Raw genomic sequence first — 13,678 nt, forward strand, 5'->3', positions numbered from 1 at the left:
ATGAGAGGAGTCAAGGATGGCTCCGTAGTTTCTGACCTGAGCTAAGGGAAGAATGAAGTTGCCATTAACCAAGATTGGAAGAGCACAGATGGAGCTGGTTTGGGGGTAAATCAAAGGTTTATTTTTGGAATTGCCAAATTTGGAAGTCTAATATCTCACCTTCAGAGCCTTCATTCTTATCTTATTTCTTAATTATTTATTTACACACCCCAACAGCACCACTGTTAGCTACTTGAAAATAGGAACTTTGAAAAAAACGTAAAAAAAAGAATAGGAACTTTGTCTAACACCAAAGCATCCCTGGGCCTATATAGAGTCAATAAATATTTGTTGAATGAATGATTGAACGAGTGAATGGACTGCTGCTTAGCCTATAAAGCCACAGTCAAGAAAAAGGTGGTTCTACCGTATTTCCCTTAGCAGAGCACAGTGGTGTGCACTGTGGCGCTAGCAACCGGCATACCCTTTGCTCTCCGAAGGATGAGGACACCTGAGCCGATAAAGGGGAGCAGAGGCTTGGCTGGACCCAGAGGCTGTTCTCCAACAGGTTTGCCCTGCAGGGCCCCAGGAAAGTCCCCATAAGTGGTCAGCCCTCCCACCTGCTCCCCAGAATGCAGCCTGCGGAGAAAAATAGCCCCGGGTGACCTGGATCCACCCGTTGAGGTGTGGGAAACCTGAGCTCGGCCCGCGCGGCCTCGGCTTTGTTTGCCTCTGTGTATGGCAACCAGAAACCACCGAGCCTGCAGTTCTCAGAGGCCGCCTCCCGCACCCCGCACCCCCCTTTATTTTAATCTCCTAAACTGATTTGTCAGCAGCAGGAAGTGACATGACAGCTTTCCTCACAAAAGGGAAACTCCTCCGCGTTTCCATGGGGATGGAGGCTACTGTAGGATCACAGATTTATATAATCTTAAAGGGGTACACGCAATGATGTCATCCACCAGGGGCCAGGGGAGGGAGGGAGGGAGGGAAATGGAGGCCGGAGGCTGCAAGTTCAAGGCCAATTAGCTGCGATTTGCAAAATTCCAAGGAAAGGAGATGATGCAGTGGAAGCATTTGGGGTTGGTAGTCTCCTAATGGAATAGTGGGTGTCTGGAAACCACCAAAAAGCATAAAGTATGCATTGATGCATATTCTACGTACTAGAATTAGAGGGCTGGGAGGAAGCTTACCCATTAGATCCACTGCAAGGTGGCCATTTTATGGGTGGGAAAACTGAGACCCAAGAACCGCTAGAGGTCATTAGGAGAGGGGAAAGAGACCTGAATGTTTCTCCAGTGCCCACAACCTGCCAGGCACTTCTACATTCATAAGCACATTTCCTCCTCACAAGTGAAGTAGGTTTTATTATCTTCATTTTACAGATGAGGAAACCGAGGCCCAAAGGGATAAATGGCTTTTCCACTTTGATATTATGGGGTAAAACCATGCTGACGTCTGGTTAGTTACAAAGCTCATCTTTTCCTCACTCCCACGAGCTGTCTTCTGGACTGAACTAGGGCTTTCTTCCCCAGTCTTCTTACAGACCCATGTTCCCAACTTTGCAGTGCCGTTTACTTGCTGTGTGACCTTGAGCTACAATTAGAGGGTTGTCGCTTCACCTCTCTGAGCCTCAGTTTCCTCCTCTGTAAAATGGATGTTGCTTTAAAAGTTAAATTGGATCATCTGGAAAGCACTTAGGACAGTGGCTGGCACAGGGCGCTAACTCTAAAATTGACAGCTGTTATTACATTATCAGTATTAAATGATCGAGTTGTCCCTATGTCAATCTCCCAGCTGAGAAACAACATTTTAATAGTTTAAGCATCTTTCTTCTCATCTTAGGCACTTTTTTTCCTTCCTAGGAAAAGCAGTCTCAGGCCAAAACTGACATCTTCTGGAGGGCCTGAGACCAGGAATCAGATGCATGGGGAGGAGGGGTTATCACCCTGGCTCTCCAGGGCTAGCAGGAGGTTAAGTAGCTTGTGCTGGGAGAAGTGAGTGAATTGTTTTCACTGGCGGCTCCCTTAGGCAGCCACTGTATTTTTCCACTGTGTGGATCACAGTGGAGATTAATGTTGGTTCAGCCAGTGCCTGCCAAGCAGAAAGTGATGGCCCGAGCCCACGGGGATGTCAGCCATGGCATCTGCCACGGACTCGAGGTCGCTGGTACATTTCCACGAAGGGAGATGTTTGCAATAGTAGATTTCTAGGGTTTGATAAAAACACTGGGTATGGTTTGTTTTGAAAGGCGTGAACACACTTGTAATTGGAAGCCTAGCCGAGGAAATGAACTTGCCAGCCTGGGGTAAGTTCTTAGAACATGGAACACAGGGATCTTTCAGGCCCTGGGAGTCAGGTGGTGCATGGTGAACCAGTGCAGAAAGGTCAAGGCCTTGAATGATGGGGCTGGACCAGGACCACTACTCAGAGCACCCCTAGAAAAGTAAAGTAAGATTTTCGCTTTTCTGCTTCCTACAGCACTTTGTCCAGAAACAAGTAAAGGAGTGCAGGGGCTAAGGGGCCAGCAACCCAGGAGCGTCACTCTTATTTAGTTCAACATTAAAGACTGGATTATGGGTTGGTAGTTAATTATACCTTCTCTGCATTGGCCTGTTTGGCAAGACAGAGTGAAAATCGAGAATATTGCCCTAGAGCAAGTCAGATTTAATTGTCTACCTTCTTCAACAAAATTATGAAAGCGGGGCAGCAAGTGACCTGAAGGAGGCAGCCACCAAAAATGCTGTGTACATGTGCAGAGATGCCTAGGGGATGTGCTCCAAAACAATAATGGTCAGGTTGGGGGTGGGGATTTCTGGTGATTTGTCTACACTGTATTTGCTTATAGCGCTTGGTATTCTTTTCACAAAAAATAAAGGTCTTTTCAAAGGCAAAAAAAAAAAAAAAGCACACATGAGAAGCAAGTGATAAAGCACAAAGCACATAGAATTAGGAAACAAAACAGATGTAGGGCCCAACTCCCCGACTTGTGCCACTTAGCTATGTTGGGTCTCACCATCTTCATTTGCAGATCTTGCCGAGTTGTTCCAGGGTCAGTTAGCACACCCTGCCTTGCACATAGTAGAAACACATTTATAGCAAATGTGTTGAAAAACTATCATCCTCATCACTTCAGCAGAGATCAGAGAGGGGAGGGAGGCTTTTTATGTTATCCTGGGGAAGGTATTAAATGGAAAAAGCAACCAAGTAAATGGCTACTTCTTCCTAGTTTTGGCTCTGGGGACACTTGAGGGAGACATGATGGGAAGATACATAGGTGGACACTTGAATCCAATACCAAGAGCTCAGCTCCAGCACCTATGTTTTTTTGTTTGTTTCTTTATGATTGATCACACTTCTCTACCATCCTTGCAACCCAGCCATCTTGTGGGACTGAGGGGCCACCAAAGAGTATGGGATCAGATGCCAGCACACATTCTGGAGGACCCTGTTCTCCCCTATTTCGGTGATGGGAGAGGGATCAGTGGGGCTGCCCAAGAAATAAAGCATCAAGTTTTCAATAGAAAGGCCATAATTTATTCTGTTGTATAAAAAAGTCATCCTTACGTAACAAAATGTCTTCTTAGAAGAAGAAATATATTATTTCAGGTCATAAATAATCAGCAAACATACAACTGTTGGCAACTTCAAAACAAAACAAAACAAAACCAACACTGGTGCTTTCCATCAGTGCTGAAAACAAACCTGCTTAGGCTATATTTACAGGATATTACAGTACTCACAACAGAAAATTGAGGTATTTGGTTCTTCTAGGAGTAGACACTGACATTTGTGAAGGTGGACCACCTACACAAAAATAAATAAAATAAGGTATATTCTCATATGTATATGTGTCGTCGGGAATGGTAATACTGGTAGGTATGTCAAGCATGAAAGTGTCTTCAGAAAACAGGGACAAGCAAAAAGAAATCGACTCACACACTGAGTCCTCTCTCTTCTGCCCCATTTTGTCATAGGGACTTTATGTACCCACTGTACGTTGGTCCCGAAACCTGCCGAGTTCAGCAAACGTCTTGGTGCTAAGTCATCGCTACGACCACTCAGGAACCCAGTGGAACTCGGGTGAAATTAAATAAATAAGGACCAGCCCTCACAAGCTCCCTTCCCTGGAGTTACTGCATTTCTCCTTTCAGGAAGGAGCCTGGAGTCCTGCTGGGTTGTGAGGATCACCTCCTGTGGCCTTTCAGCAGCTGGGAGAAGTTGTAATGGGGCTCTGAAGGTAGCTCAATGCACTGTTCGTGGGGTGGACGGGGATGGAGACCGGGAAGTTGAAGACGGTGGTGGTGGAAGTGCCGCAGTCGAGCACAGCCATGGCGGGACTCCCCGCCTCTGCCGAGCAGTGCGGGGCCAGGACCTGGGACTCGAACTGCAGCAGCTGGCCCATGAAGCTGAAGTTGGGGGAGATGATGCTCCGCCTCTGCTTCACAAACTCAAAGGCCTCGTCCAGCTTGACTCGGTTAGTCCTCATGAGGTAAGCGAGGCAGATGGTGGCTGACCGGGAAATGCCCGCCTGGCAGTGGACAAACACCCTCCCACCAGCGTTCTTGATGGAATCTGGAAAACAAAGTGCAGTTGGTTACTTGAGAGCCCAGGAGGACAGCCCCGACCCCAGGAATAGGGTGTCTAAGAAATGTCATGTGTGTCCTGTCCGGAGATGGTCAATATCGTCTCATGCCATCACACGGACGCTGTTTGCAGAGGCAGTGTGGAAAAGAACAGCAGGGCATTTAAACCCAGACCAGGCATCACCACTAAGCAGATTGCTATCGCACAAATCAACATTCTGAGATTCAGGGTGCTCATCTATAAAACGGGACACTGAATCTATATTTCTCAGAGATGCTACCCACACCAGACTGACATTAACGTCTAGAGGAAAGCTTAAAAGTATGTCACTCAGGTTCTTGCCGTAGAGTTTAAGCTCAGTGACTAAAACGGAAGGAGTGAGGCAGAAGTCTCAGGCATCTGTTCCATTTACCTATGAAGTCAATTGCCTCGTTGAACCAGGAGCTGATGTCCGCCTTGTGGCTGTCCTCCACAGGGATGCTCTTGTACTGGTAGTGACCCTCAAAATGGTTGGGACAGTTGGCTGAGACGTTGATCAAGGCAGTGATGCCCAAGGCATCCAGCATATCCTTGCGAGAAGCATGATAGGCACTGCCCAGGTACAAAAAAGGCAGGATCTCCACTGGGCCACCCTGAAATCCAGAAATATCCAACACTTGTCAAGCTTTATTCAATGTCAATGCTGGTGCCCACACCCACAAAAACTCCCTGCCAGAAAAGTCAGTTTCAACACTGGGTGAACTCTGTAGCACTGCTGTTAGAGTATAAATAAATAGGGGGCTAAACCCATTTGCCTAGGCAGGGCCAACAAGTTCATTTCTGTAGTGCCAACAATTAGAGACCCAGCTCCATCATACCACTTAACCATGGGATAAATAATATCCCGTGTCCCCTGTTATAAATAAAGCTGCATGTCGCTTTCTATATTCTCACTAGCACTGCTCTTCCACCTTTGCCAGCTGTTCCTTCTCCCCTCGGGCACGGCTCCCCCTACTAACCTGGTCGTAGAGTGGGGTGCTGCAGGAACTGCACCCGGATTCGGCGCTGTCGGGGACGCTAGTACTCAGGGGAAGGCTGAGCCCCATGGGGGTCGACTGTTTGATGCACAGCTCCGGGCAGGAAGCAGAAAAAGCTTCATATCCTCCTGGGAATAAAAAGAGACATTTTTTTTCTGTTAGTACCGCCGAGACAGGGCACCTTCATACAACTCCCCCATCCACTAGGGCTGTAAGTTTATCCCGGAGAGGCCCAGGCGAGTCTTTTGTTCCTAGTGCCAAACAAAGTCAACAAGTTCCCACAATGCGACTCAGGCGTCCAAGCGCTCCAGGTGGGGCAGCCCCCCAGGAGCTGAGGGCCAGGGGTCCCCGGGCAAGGCGGCAGGGGGCGTGCGGCCCGCCCCTGAGCACCCCCGACGGCGTACCTTTGAGCAAGAAGATTTGCGCACCGCGCGCCTCGCGGCAGAGCGCTCCGGCGGCCAGAGCCAGGGTGCCGTCGCGCTTGGCGCAGTCCAGGGCGGCGCTACGCTCGTCCAGCAGCACCACGTCTTGGTAGGCGCCGGCCAGCAGGCGGCCGCGCAGCTCGGCGTTGGGCACGATGTGCTCCAGGCCCATGGCGCCCTTGGCCCGGCGCCGCACAATGGTGCTGAAGCGCACGTTGACCGAGCCGACGATGTGGCCGGCGTTGAAAGCGAAGAAGGAACGACAGTCCAACAGCAAGCACTGCGCCGCGCGCTCCCGCAGCAGCGTCCGCAGGCCTCCGGCGTCCAGGGAGCCCACTTCCATGACCATGGCCGGCCCCAGCGCCCCCAGCGTGCAAGTCCTCCTGTGCTCTTTGTCCTGGGAAGCCAAAAGTAGAGCGACGGCTTTCGAGGAAAAGCCCGACCCCGGCTTTCTTTGCGCCAAACCCCAAACTGCCTTTGGACTGAGCGAGGGGTCGTCGTGCGGGACTCTAGACCGCCTCGGTTTCCTTGCTGCTCTCCCGACTGCTCCTCCGGCCCGCCTAGCCCCTACAGCCCCGACGTCCTTCACAGCGAGCCTGACCCGGGTGAGCGCGTTTATATGTGGCCTCTCGGCAGGCAGGCGAGGCGGGGCGGGGAGGGGCGGGTCTCGCGCGCTCAGGGGGAGGGGGTTTGTTTGTTTGAATAGCGATCACGTGACCGGTGCGGTGACGTCACCCGCCCTGCCGGGCTTGGCGCCGGAGGAGCCAAAGGCAAAGACGTCATCGGCCTCCGAGTGGGGTCCGCTGGCTGCGCTCTGGCTCCGGCTCAGGCCCCCGCCAGGCCATCCGGCCTGCGCCTGGCGCGTCCCCGGGGACCTGGCCCGCGCCGCTCTCCGGGCCCAGCGGGGAGGGGAGGGGACGGGCACTCTGCCAGGCGAGGACTGACCTCCCGGGTGCGAACGGCAGGGAGATCCGGCCGTTTGCCACCGGCCTCCGCCTCCCCTCCCTCTCCACCGTGCCGCTTCCCAGCGCCCCCTCCGCCGCCCACCGGAGCGGAAAGGGGTTTCCTTTGTTTTTGCATACACGTGGGCCCCTTTCGCCCATCGCCTCGTCCCCAGTTGGCGAGGAAGCAGGTTCCCAAGGAGAAGCGATTTACTTGCCCAGTATCACACTGCTGGGGGTGGGGCAACAGCGAGGCGCCTGAAATGAGGGCTGAAGACAAATCCATCCCAGAACTACCGGGCTGAGTTGGGGTGGAGGTGTTCGGGGAAATACTCTCCTGTTCCCCAGACTTCCCTGTTACTTAAAATGTACATTTAACGAGTAAAACGCCTTCCAATCGAATACCAAGCGGAAGAATCTCATTCCTAGCCGTGTAGTCCCTAGACGATTGTGAGCCAATGGAGCGCAAGTCAGGGGCCTGAACTCAGGGTGAGGGGTCGCAAGGCGCGGTTGTGGATTGCGGGGTTCGGGGTTTAGGGAGGCGACCCCCATCGCGGCTCGACAGCGCCCCACCAGGGGCCGCCAGACACGTTTCTGGCCACATTTGCTTAAGACTGAGCGGCTCCATCTCTTTATGCCCCAAATATGTACTGATTGAGCGCCTACTAAGCGCTGGGCTCGGGGTCTGCAAAGGGGAACAGGGGCCGGGCGCAGCCCCCACGCTCTGCTTCTCACCATCAATATGGGCCGAACTCGAAATCCAATCCTACAGTGCTTTAAGAGGATTTCCAGGACCTGGACAAAGGTTTGGGAAAACCCCACGCGGTCACCCTCGTCCTGGGCTCTAGTGACGCCCCCCTGGGCGGCGGAGCCCCTCTGCAGCAGCACCAACAGTGCTAGGTACACAAACATAAATACTGCACCACCGTGCTGGGGTGCCGAATCAGGAACATTCTGTAGTTTCTTAGCCTCTCCTCCGGGGGAGGGGGGCGTTTCACTGCCACCCTGGGTGGTTGGTCTGTGGATTGTATCACCAGAGGCAACTTCTGCATTTGCCTCGCTTAGCTTCGGTGTTCTCACATGCTCAAACTTTCTGCCTAAATTCTAGAAAAGTAAAAGGCTAAGTGCTTTTTTCTTGTAAAGGGCGTTTTCTACCTTCAGATGAACATTGGCTGAGGGCAGCAAAGAGGTCCTCAGATAATGGCAACGCCCTCCCTGTATCTTTTTTAAGAAAGAAAAAACTTCTTTGTTTATACTACTTATTCATCTGAGGAACTCAACATATTTTATGCGTTGAATCATAAAATGTTACAGCTGCTGACTTTTCACAGCATGTGAACTTGATCCAAGTTTTGTTTTTTTTTACCAAGAGCGGTTTTTAATACCTACACATTTTTTAAAAAGAAAACTTTTTTATACAAATATTACAGTGTTAAGTGACACAGTCTGGCCCTAAAGTCAGGTGTCTGCTGAGCTCTGCGGGGTTTTCCTCTCTATCCCTATTTGGAAAGAGCAGAGCTTGAACCCCACGCTGTCATTTTGTTGCTGGGTGATCCCAGGTGAATCTTGTCCCCCACTGAGCCTCTAAGCTCGCATCTGTACAATGGGTTTACAACTGTCCACTTTGTGGATGGTTTGAGGCCCAAGTTAGAGATGATGGATGTAAGGAACCCAGGCCCTACCCATCCCTTCTTGTTATGATTCACTAAGTTTCTTGTTTTTTCCCTTCCTAGCAGAGCAGTGCTTATATCATCATGCCACTGTGTGTTTCAGCATCTGGCATCAGAACCTGGGGAGAAGTCCACCACAAGATGCAGGTAGGTGTGGTTAGTACAGAGGTCCAGTTCAGGCTAAGGTCCCTCCTTGAGGCCAATCAGCACACAGTGGCACAGGTCAGAGGGGCTGGTGGTAAAGATGTAGCCACCCAGGCCCCCAGTCCAGGAAGTAGAGATGCTACTTCTGGCTGGAGATGGAGCCAAAGAGAGGCCCAGCATAATCTGGTCTGTGGTGACTGCAGAAGCAGCAAGGGGCTGGAATTGTGGTCCTGATGGGCAGAAGGGCACAAAAGAGCATCAGGGGATTTTTTTCTCTGGGGAGAGAACCTGGCCTTTCCGACCTGGGCTCTTCCTGATTTTAGATGTACTTAGAAATAAACCTGGAGGCAGGGCGGGGCAGTGGGACCGCCTGGCCTGGACTCCCCACCCTTAATGTGTGGCCTTGAGTAAGTCCGTTTCCCTCCTGAGCCCCCAGTCCCTCCTTCCTGTGATGGAGATAAAAACATGTACTCCTAGGGGCTGTGGGAAGACTCAGTGTAGCCGGGGTTGATATTACCCTACAATCTCTGTCTGAATCCTGCCCTCAAAGTCGACTTTGGAAAGAGTGGCATGCCCCAGATGACAGGCAGAAAGTGGCCCCAGCTCACTGTCTGCTCTGTGACCTTGGGAAAGTGGCTTAACATTCCTGAGCCTCCATTTCCCCATTTGTAAACTGGAAATACTATCCATCGAGGGCCTGGTGCCAGTCACATCTGGAGGTGGTGCTCTCGGGAGAGGGAGTTGGCTCCCACCGTTCCTGTCCTCTTCCAGAATCCACAGCCCTTTTACTGTCCCCCTAGTGCCATAAGGCAGGCAGTTCCTGCCTTTGCTCAGTATGCTTCCTAACGCCCTCTGTCCCACCAAATCCAAAGCCACCACTAGGCTCCACCCCTCCATCTGGCCCCGCCCCCACTGCGCTCACCGACTCTTCTGTTGTGATTTAGGCAAACCCCTGGACACGTGTTTCTCATCCTTTCCCACCCCGACACCTTTGCTCACACTGCTCCCCCTCCCCCTGCCAGGATGCTATCTCCTCTGGGCTCCAAGTCCCAAAGTGGCATCCCCAGGAAGCCTTCTTTGGTTTCTCCAACTTCTGCACCTGGGCCCCGGAGGACTTTGTCCAAGTTTTCTGATTATGTAAACATCTCTCAGATCCTTATCTTACCCTCCCTGAGTTGCTTAAGGGTAGGAGGTGTGTTTCTCTCATCCGTCACCTCCCCACCCTACTATCTTAGATACAGTGCCTGGCACATGGTAGGTCCACAATTTCTGGTATCCCTGCTGCCTTTCCAAAGTCACTCCGTTTTGGGGATTTGGGGCAGCCACGGGCACAGGGACTTAGCAGCCAGTTGGCCCATCCTAAGGGGCTGGCAAGAGGTGACTTCACCCTCCACACCCAGACAGTTAGGGCAGAACCAGCTTCTGTTGCACAATCCTTACAAACAGATCTCACGGTCAGGGAAGGCCCGTGGCAGTGCATCATCTCAGCCAGCTCCCTCATTCGGGAGACAAGGACCCAGAGTGGTTAGGTAACCTATCCAGAGTCACAGTGTCCAGATCATTCTAAATCTAGTCAGCATTGTGTGGACTCTGTGTACAGACCCTTAAGTGTTTATCTCTGGAGGGTGGGGTTACTTTCATTTTCTTTCTTACAATTCTGTATGATTTGAATTTTTCAACACAAATGTGGAACATTTGTAATCAGGAGAAAAAGCTAAAAATGTCGAAAGGCAACCGTATTTAGGGTAAACCATATTTACCATATTTAGGGTGACTTGTTAAAAGCAAGTTACAGAGTTAGACTGCCTGGGTTAGAATCCCGGCCTGACCACTCACCAGCTGTGTGTCCTTGGACAAGTTACTTTACCTCTCTGAGGCTCAGTTGTCTCATGTATAAAGTGAAGATAATAATAACGTCTATCTTGTAGGGCTATTGTAAAGATCATAGGAGACAGGGATCAGCAAACTACAGCCCATGAGCCAAGTCTAGCCTACTCCTTCTTTTTGTACAATTCACAAGCTAAGAATGGTTTTTATATTTTAAATGGTTGGGAGGAAAATCAAAAGAAAAAGAATATTTTTGTAACGCGTGACAGTCGTATGAAATTCAAACTTCAGAGTCCGTAAATAAAGTTTTATTAAAACTCAGCCATACACATTGATACTATTCTCTGTGGCTGCTTTCACATTACAACGGGAGGTTAGTAGCTATGACACTGTCTGGCTCACAAAGCCTAAAATATTTACCTCTGTCCCTTTACAGGAAAAGTTTGCCAACCCCCGATATGAGATCATGGATGAAAAGCACTTTAGAACAATTCCTGGCACAGGGTAAGTGTTTAGTGAATTTTGTTCTTATTAGTATACGGATGTTTATAAAATCTTCTTTCCCTAGGATGTGTTCAAAAGCAGTAATTGCTTTTATATTTCATTGAGCCTAAGGCACATTTCTCATATTTTAACATTCCTCAAAGTGGAATATAACTTACAGTCGGAGGCATAGCATACTTAATTGACATAGTTAATTGCCAACATTTCTCTTTCTTTATGGTATATACATTAAACGGGGGTGGGGGGGGAGTTGGGTCTCAGAATAGCTGACCTCTTAGATCCAGGAGAATACAGTAGAGTAATTAAAACACTACAACAAGCAGTCTAGCAGGGGGACAGACTTGTCAATAGACAAGTACGACCCAGGTGCTAAGCGCCAGGGTAGACATCGGAAAGGCCGGAAAAGGGCCCTCTCCCAACTGGGAGTGAATTATGAGGGAAAGATGCCCAGAGGAGGGGATGTCTCCTTAGAGACAAAGACTGTGGTAGAATAGAAATGTCGGGACGGAACACCTCTGAGAGATGGGTCTCAGTTATCTACCACTTGGCCCCTGAGAGTCTCCGTTTTCTGCCATATAAAATGGGGGCAATAATAACCCCAAGAGACCAGCTCTCAGATTCGCTGTGGGACCAGATGAAGCTCCAGCAGCCTGTGTGAACAGGCCCCATGGCTGACCATTTCTGTTTGTCCCGCTAGCTTGGGAGCAGGGAAATGGTTCCTTGCCGTTCTTGGCCCCCAGAACAAACCTCAAAGCAGGTTTGTTGGATAAACACATGCAGATGAACCCAGGAGCCCAAGAGAGGGACCAGGAAGTAACAGGGCCTCTGTGACTCAGACAGGCCTGTCCCTGAACCAAGGGCACCGCCTGCCAACATGGCCCCAAGCCCCGCCCCAGGCACCAGGGGAACTGACGCCACGGTGAGAAGTGACAAATCTCTGTTGTTAGTTAATTTTTTTGAGACGGAATATGAATTGAGACATAATTTCCTTTTCACTATTAGAAAACACTGATTAATGTTGAAGGGAGCAAATGAGGTCATAGTTTGTCTATTCCAAACTGTCCCCTGAAGGAAGGAGAAGAAAGTTACCGGTGGTGTGTTCAGAATCCTAGTTGAAGACTCAGAAATTGTGCCTACCAATTTTGCCTTTGTGGGTAAGTTATTTTGGGGCAGTTTTTATTAATAATTGCCAATCTCTACTGAGCGCTTGCTGTAAGCCCTAGCCCTTTGCCAAGTGCATTACATACATTTCCTCCTAGACTGTGACACTAGCCCTATGAGGCAGGTACCATTAACCACCCGCAAAGGAAGAGATGAGGGAACCGAGGTCCAGAGAAGTTAACTAACTTGTCCAAAGGCACATACAAGTAAGCGGAGCAGCTGGGGGCCTGGCGCTTCCTCTCTTGCTTTCTAAGTCCTTCGTCCTTATCTCTCCACAGCACACAGAGGGCGTATCATGAGGGTGGCGCGTTGCGGCATTTCACTGTCTGTTTCATGGGCTGATGACTTTTAGGGGGCTGCTTCTAGATGCCAAAGGAAGGAGACAAGGAAATAGGCCTCAGACTCGGGCTTTCTGCCTGGCCCTCCCTGACTCACTGAGCCATACTGCACAAATGATTCATTCACTGACCTCGACCTCAGTGGGTTTGGCCACCCACTGAGAGTGAAGTCACACCTCCAGCTTTCCAAAGCATTCATTGGTTCACTCACCCGCTTCAGGCAGGCAAGAAACAGGCCTGGCTGGCCTTGCTTGGGGTCAGGAAAACACACAAATGCTTCTCGATGTCCTGAAGTCATGGCTGGACAGCTCAATTCCAGCCTAAGAGATCCTCCGAGGGGCCTGAAGTGGATTACTAGGGTTGTCGAAACAAAGTACCCCAAGCTGAGCGACTTAACATGACAGAAATTGCTTGTCTCGTGGTTCTGGAAGCCAGAAGTGCAAGACCAAGGTATTGACAAGGTTAGTTCCTTCTGAGGGCTGTGAGGGAGTATGTGTCCCAGGCCTCTCTCTTAGCTTCTGGTGGCTGGCTGGTAATCTTTGATGTTCCTTGACTTGTAGAGGCATCACGCCAATCTCTGCCTTCATCTTCATCAGTCACATCAGATTAGGTCCCACCCTAATGATCTCATGTTAACTTGATTACCTCTGTAAAGGCCCTATTTCCAAATAAGTTCACATTCTGAGGTACTTGGGGTTAGGACTTAAGCATACCTCTCAGGGGGAACATAATTCAACCCCAAAACAGGGCCCCAAAGATAGCCCCCTAATAATAACACGTTCAATACCATAAAGATATCCATTTGACCCAGGTAAATATATCCATTTTAAATGATCCTAATGAAAATACTGAGAGTAGATTGGGGTGTTTTTTGTTTGTTTTTTGTTTTTATTTTTCCTGGAGTTAAACAAGTTGATTCTGAAGTTGATATGAAATAATTATCAAGAATGGCCAGGAAAACTTAAGAAGAAAGGCAGTGGGATGGGGATAAGTCCTACCAGATATTAAAACATATCATAGGGGCTTCCCTGGTGGCACAGTGGTTGAGAATCTGCCTGCTAATGCAGGGGACACGGGTTCGAGCCCTGG

The 13,678-nt window shown here is 49.9% G+C and overlaps 1 protein-coding gene across 1 annotated transcript; it reads right to left on the reverse strand.

The window, feature by feature from the left end:
- Positions 1 to 3,493: 3,493 nt before the first annotated feature.
- DUSP1 (dual specificity phosphatase 1) lies at positions 3,494 to 6,616 on the reverse strand. The gene is made up of 4 exons (XM_065873905.1): positions 5,987 to 6,616; positions 5,565 to 5,710; positions 4,979 to 5,198; positions 3,494 to 4,554 (listed from the first exon to the last, which is right to left on the reverse strand). Exons 1-4 carry the CDS (start codon positions 6,351 to 6,353, stop codon positions 4,184 to 4,186), a joined length of 1,104 nt encoding a protein of 367 aa, XP_065729977.1. The 5' UTR covers positions 6,354 to 6,616; the 3' UTR covers positions 3,494 to 4,183.
- Positions 6,617 to 13,678: the final 7,062 nt, after the last annotated feature.

The sequence above is a fragment of the Phocoena phocoena genome, chromosome 3 (assembly GCF_963924675.1).
Source record: "Phocoena phocoena chromosome 3, mPhoPho1.1, whole genome shotgun sequence".
Taxonomy (NCBI): domain Eukaryota; kingdom Metazoa; phylum Chordata; class Mammalia; order Artiodactyla; family Phocoenidae; genus Phocoena; species Phocoena phocoena.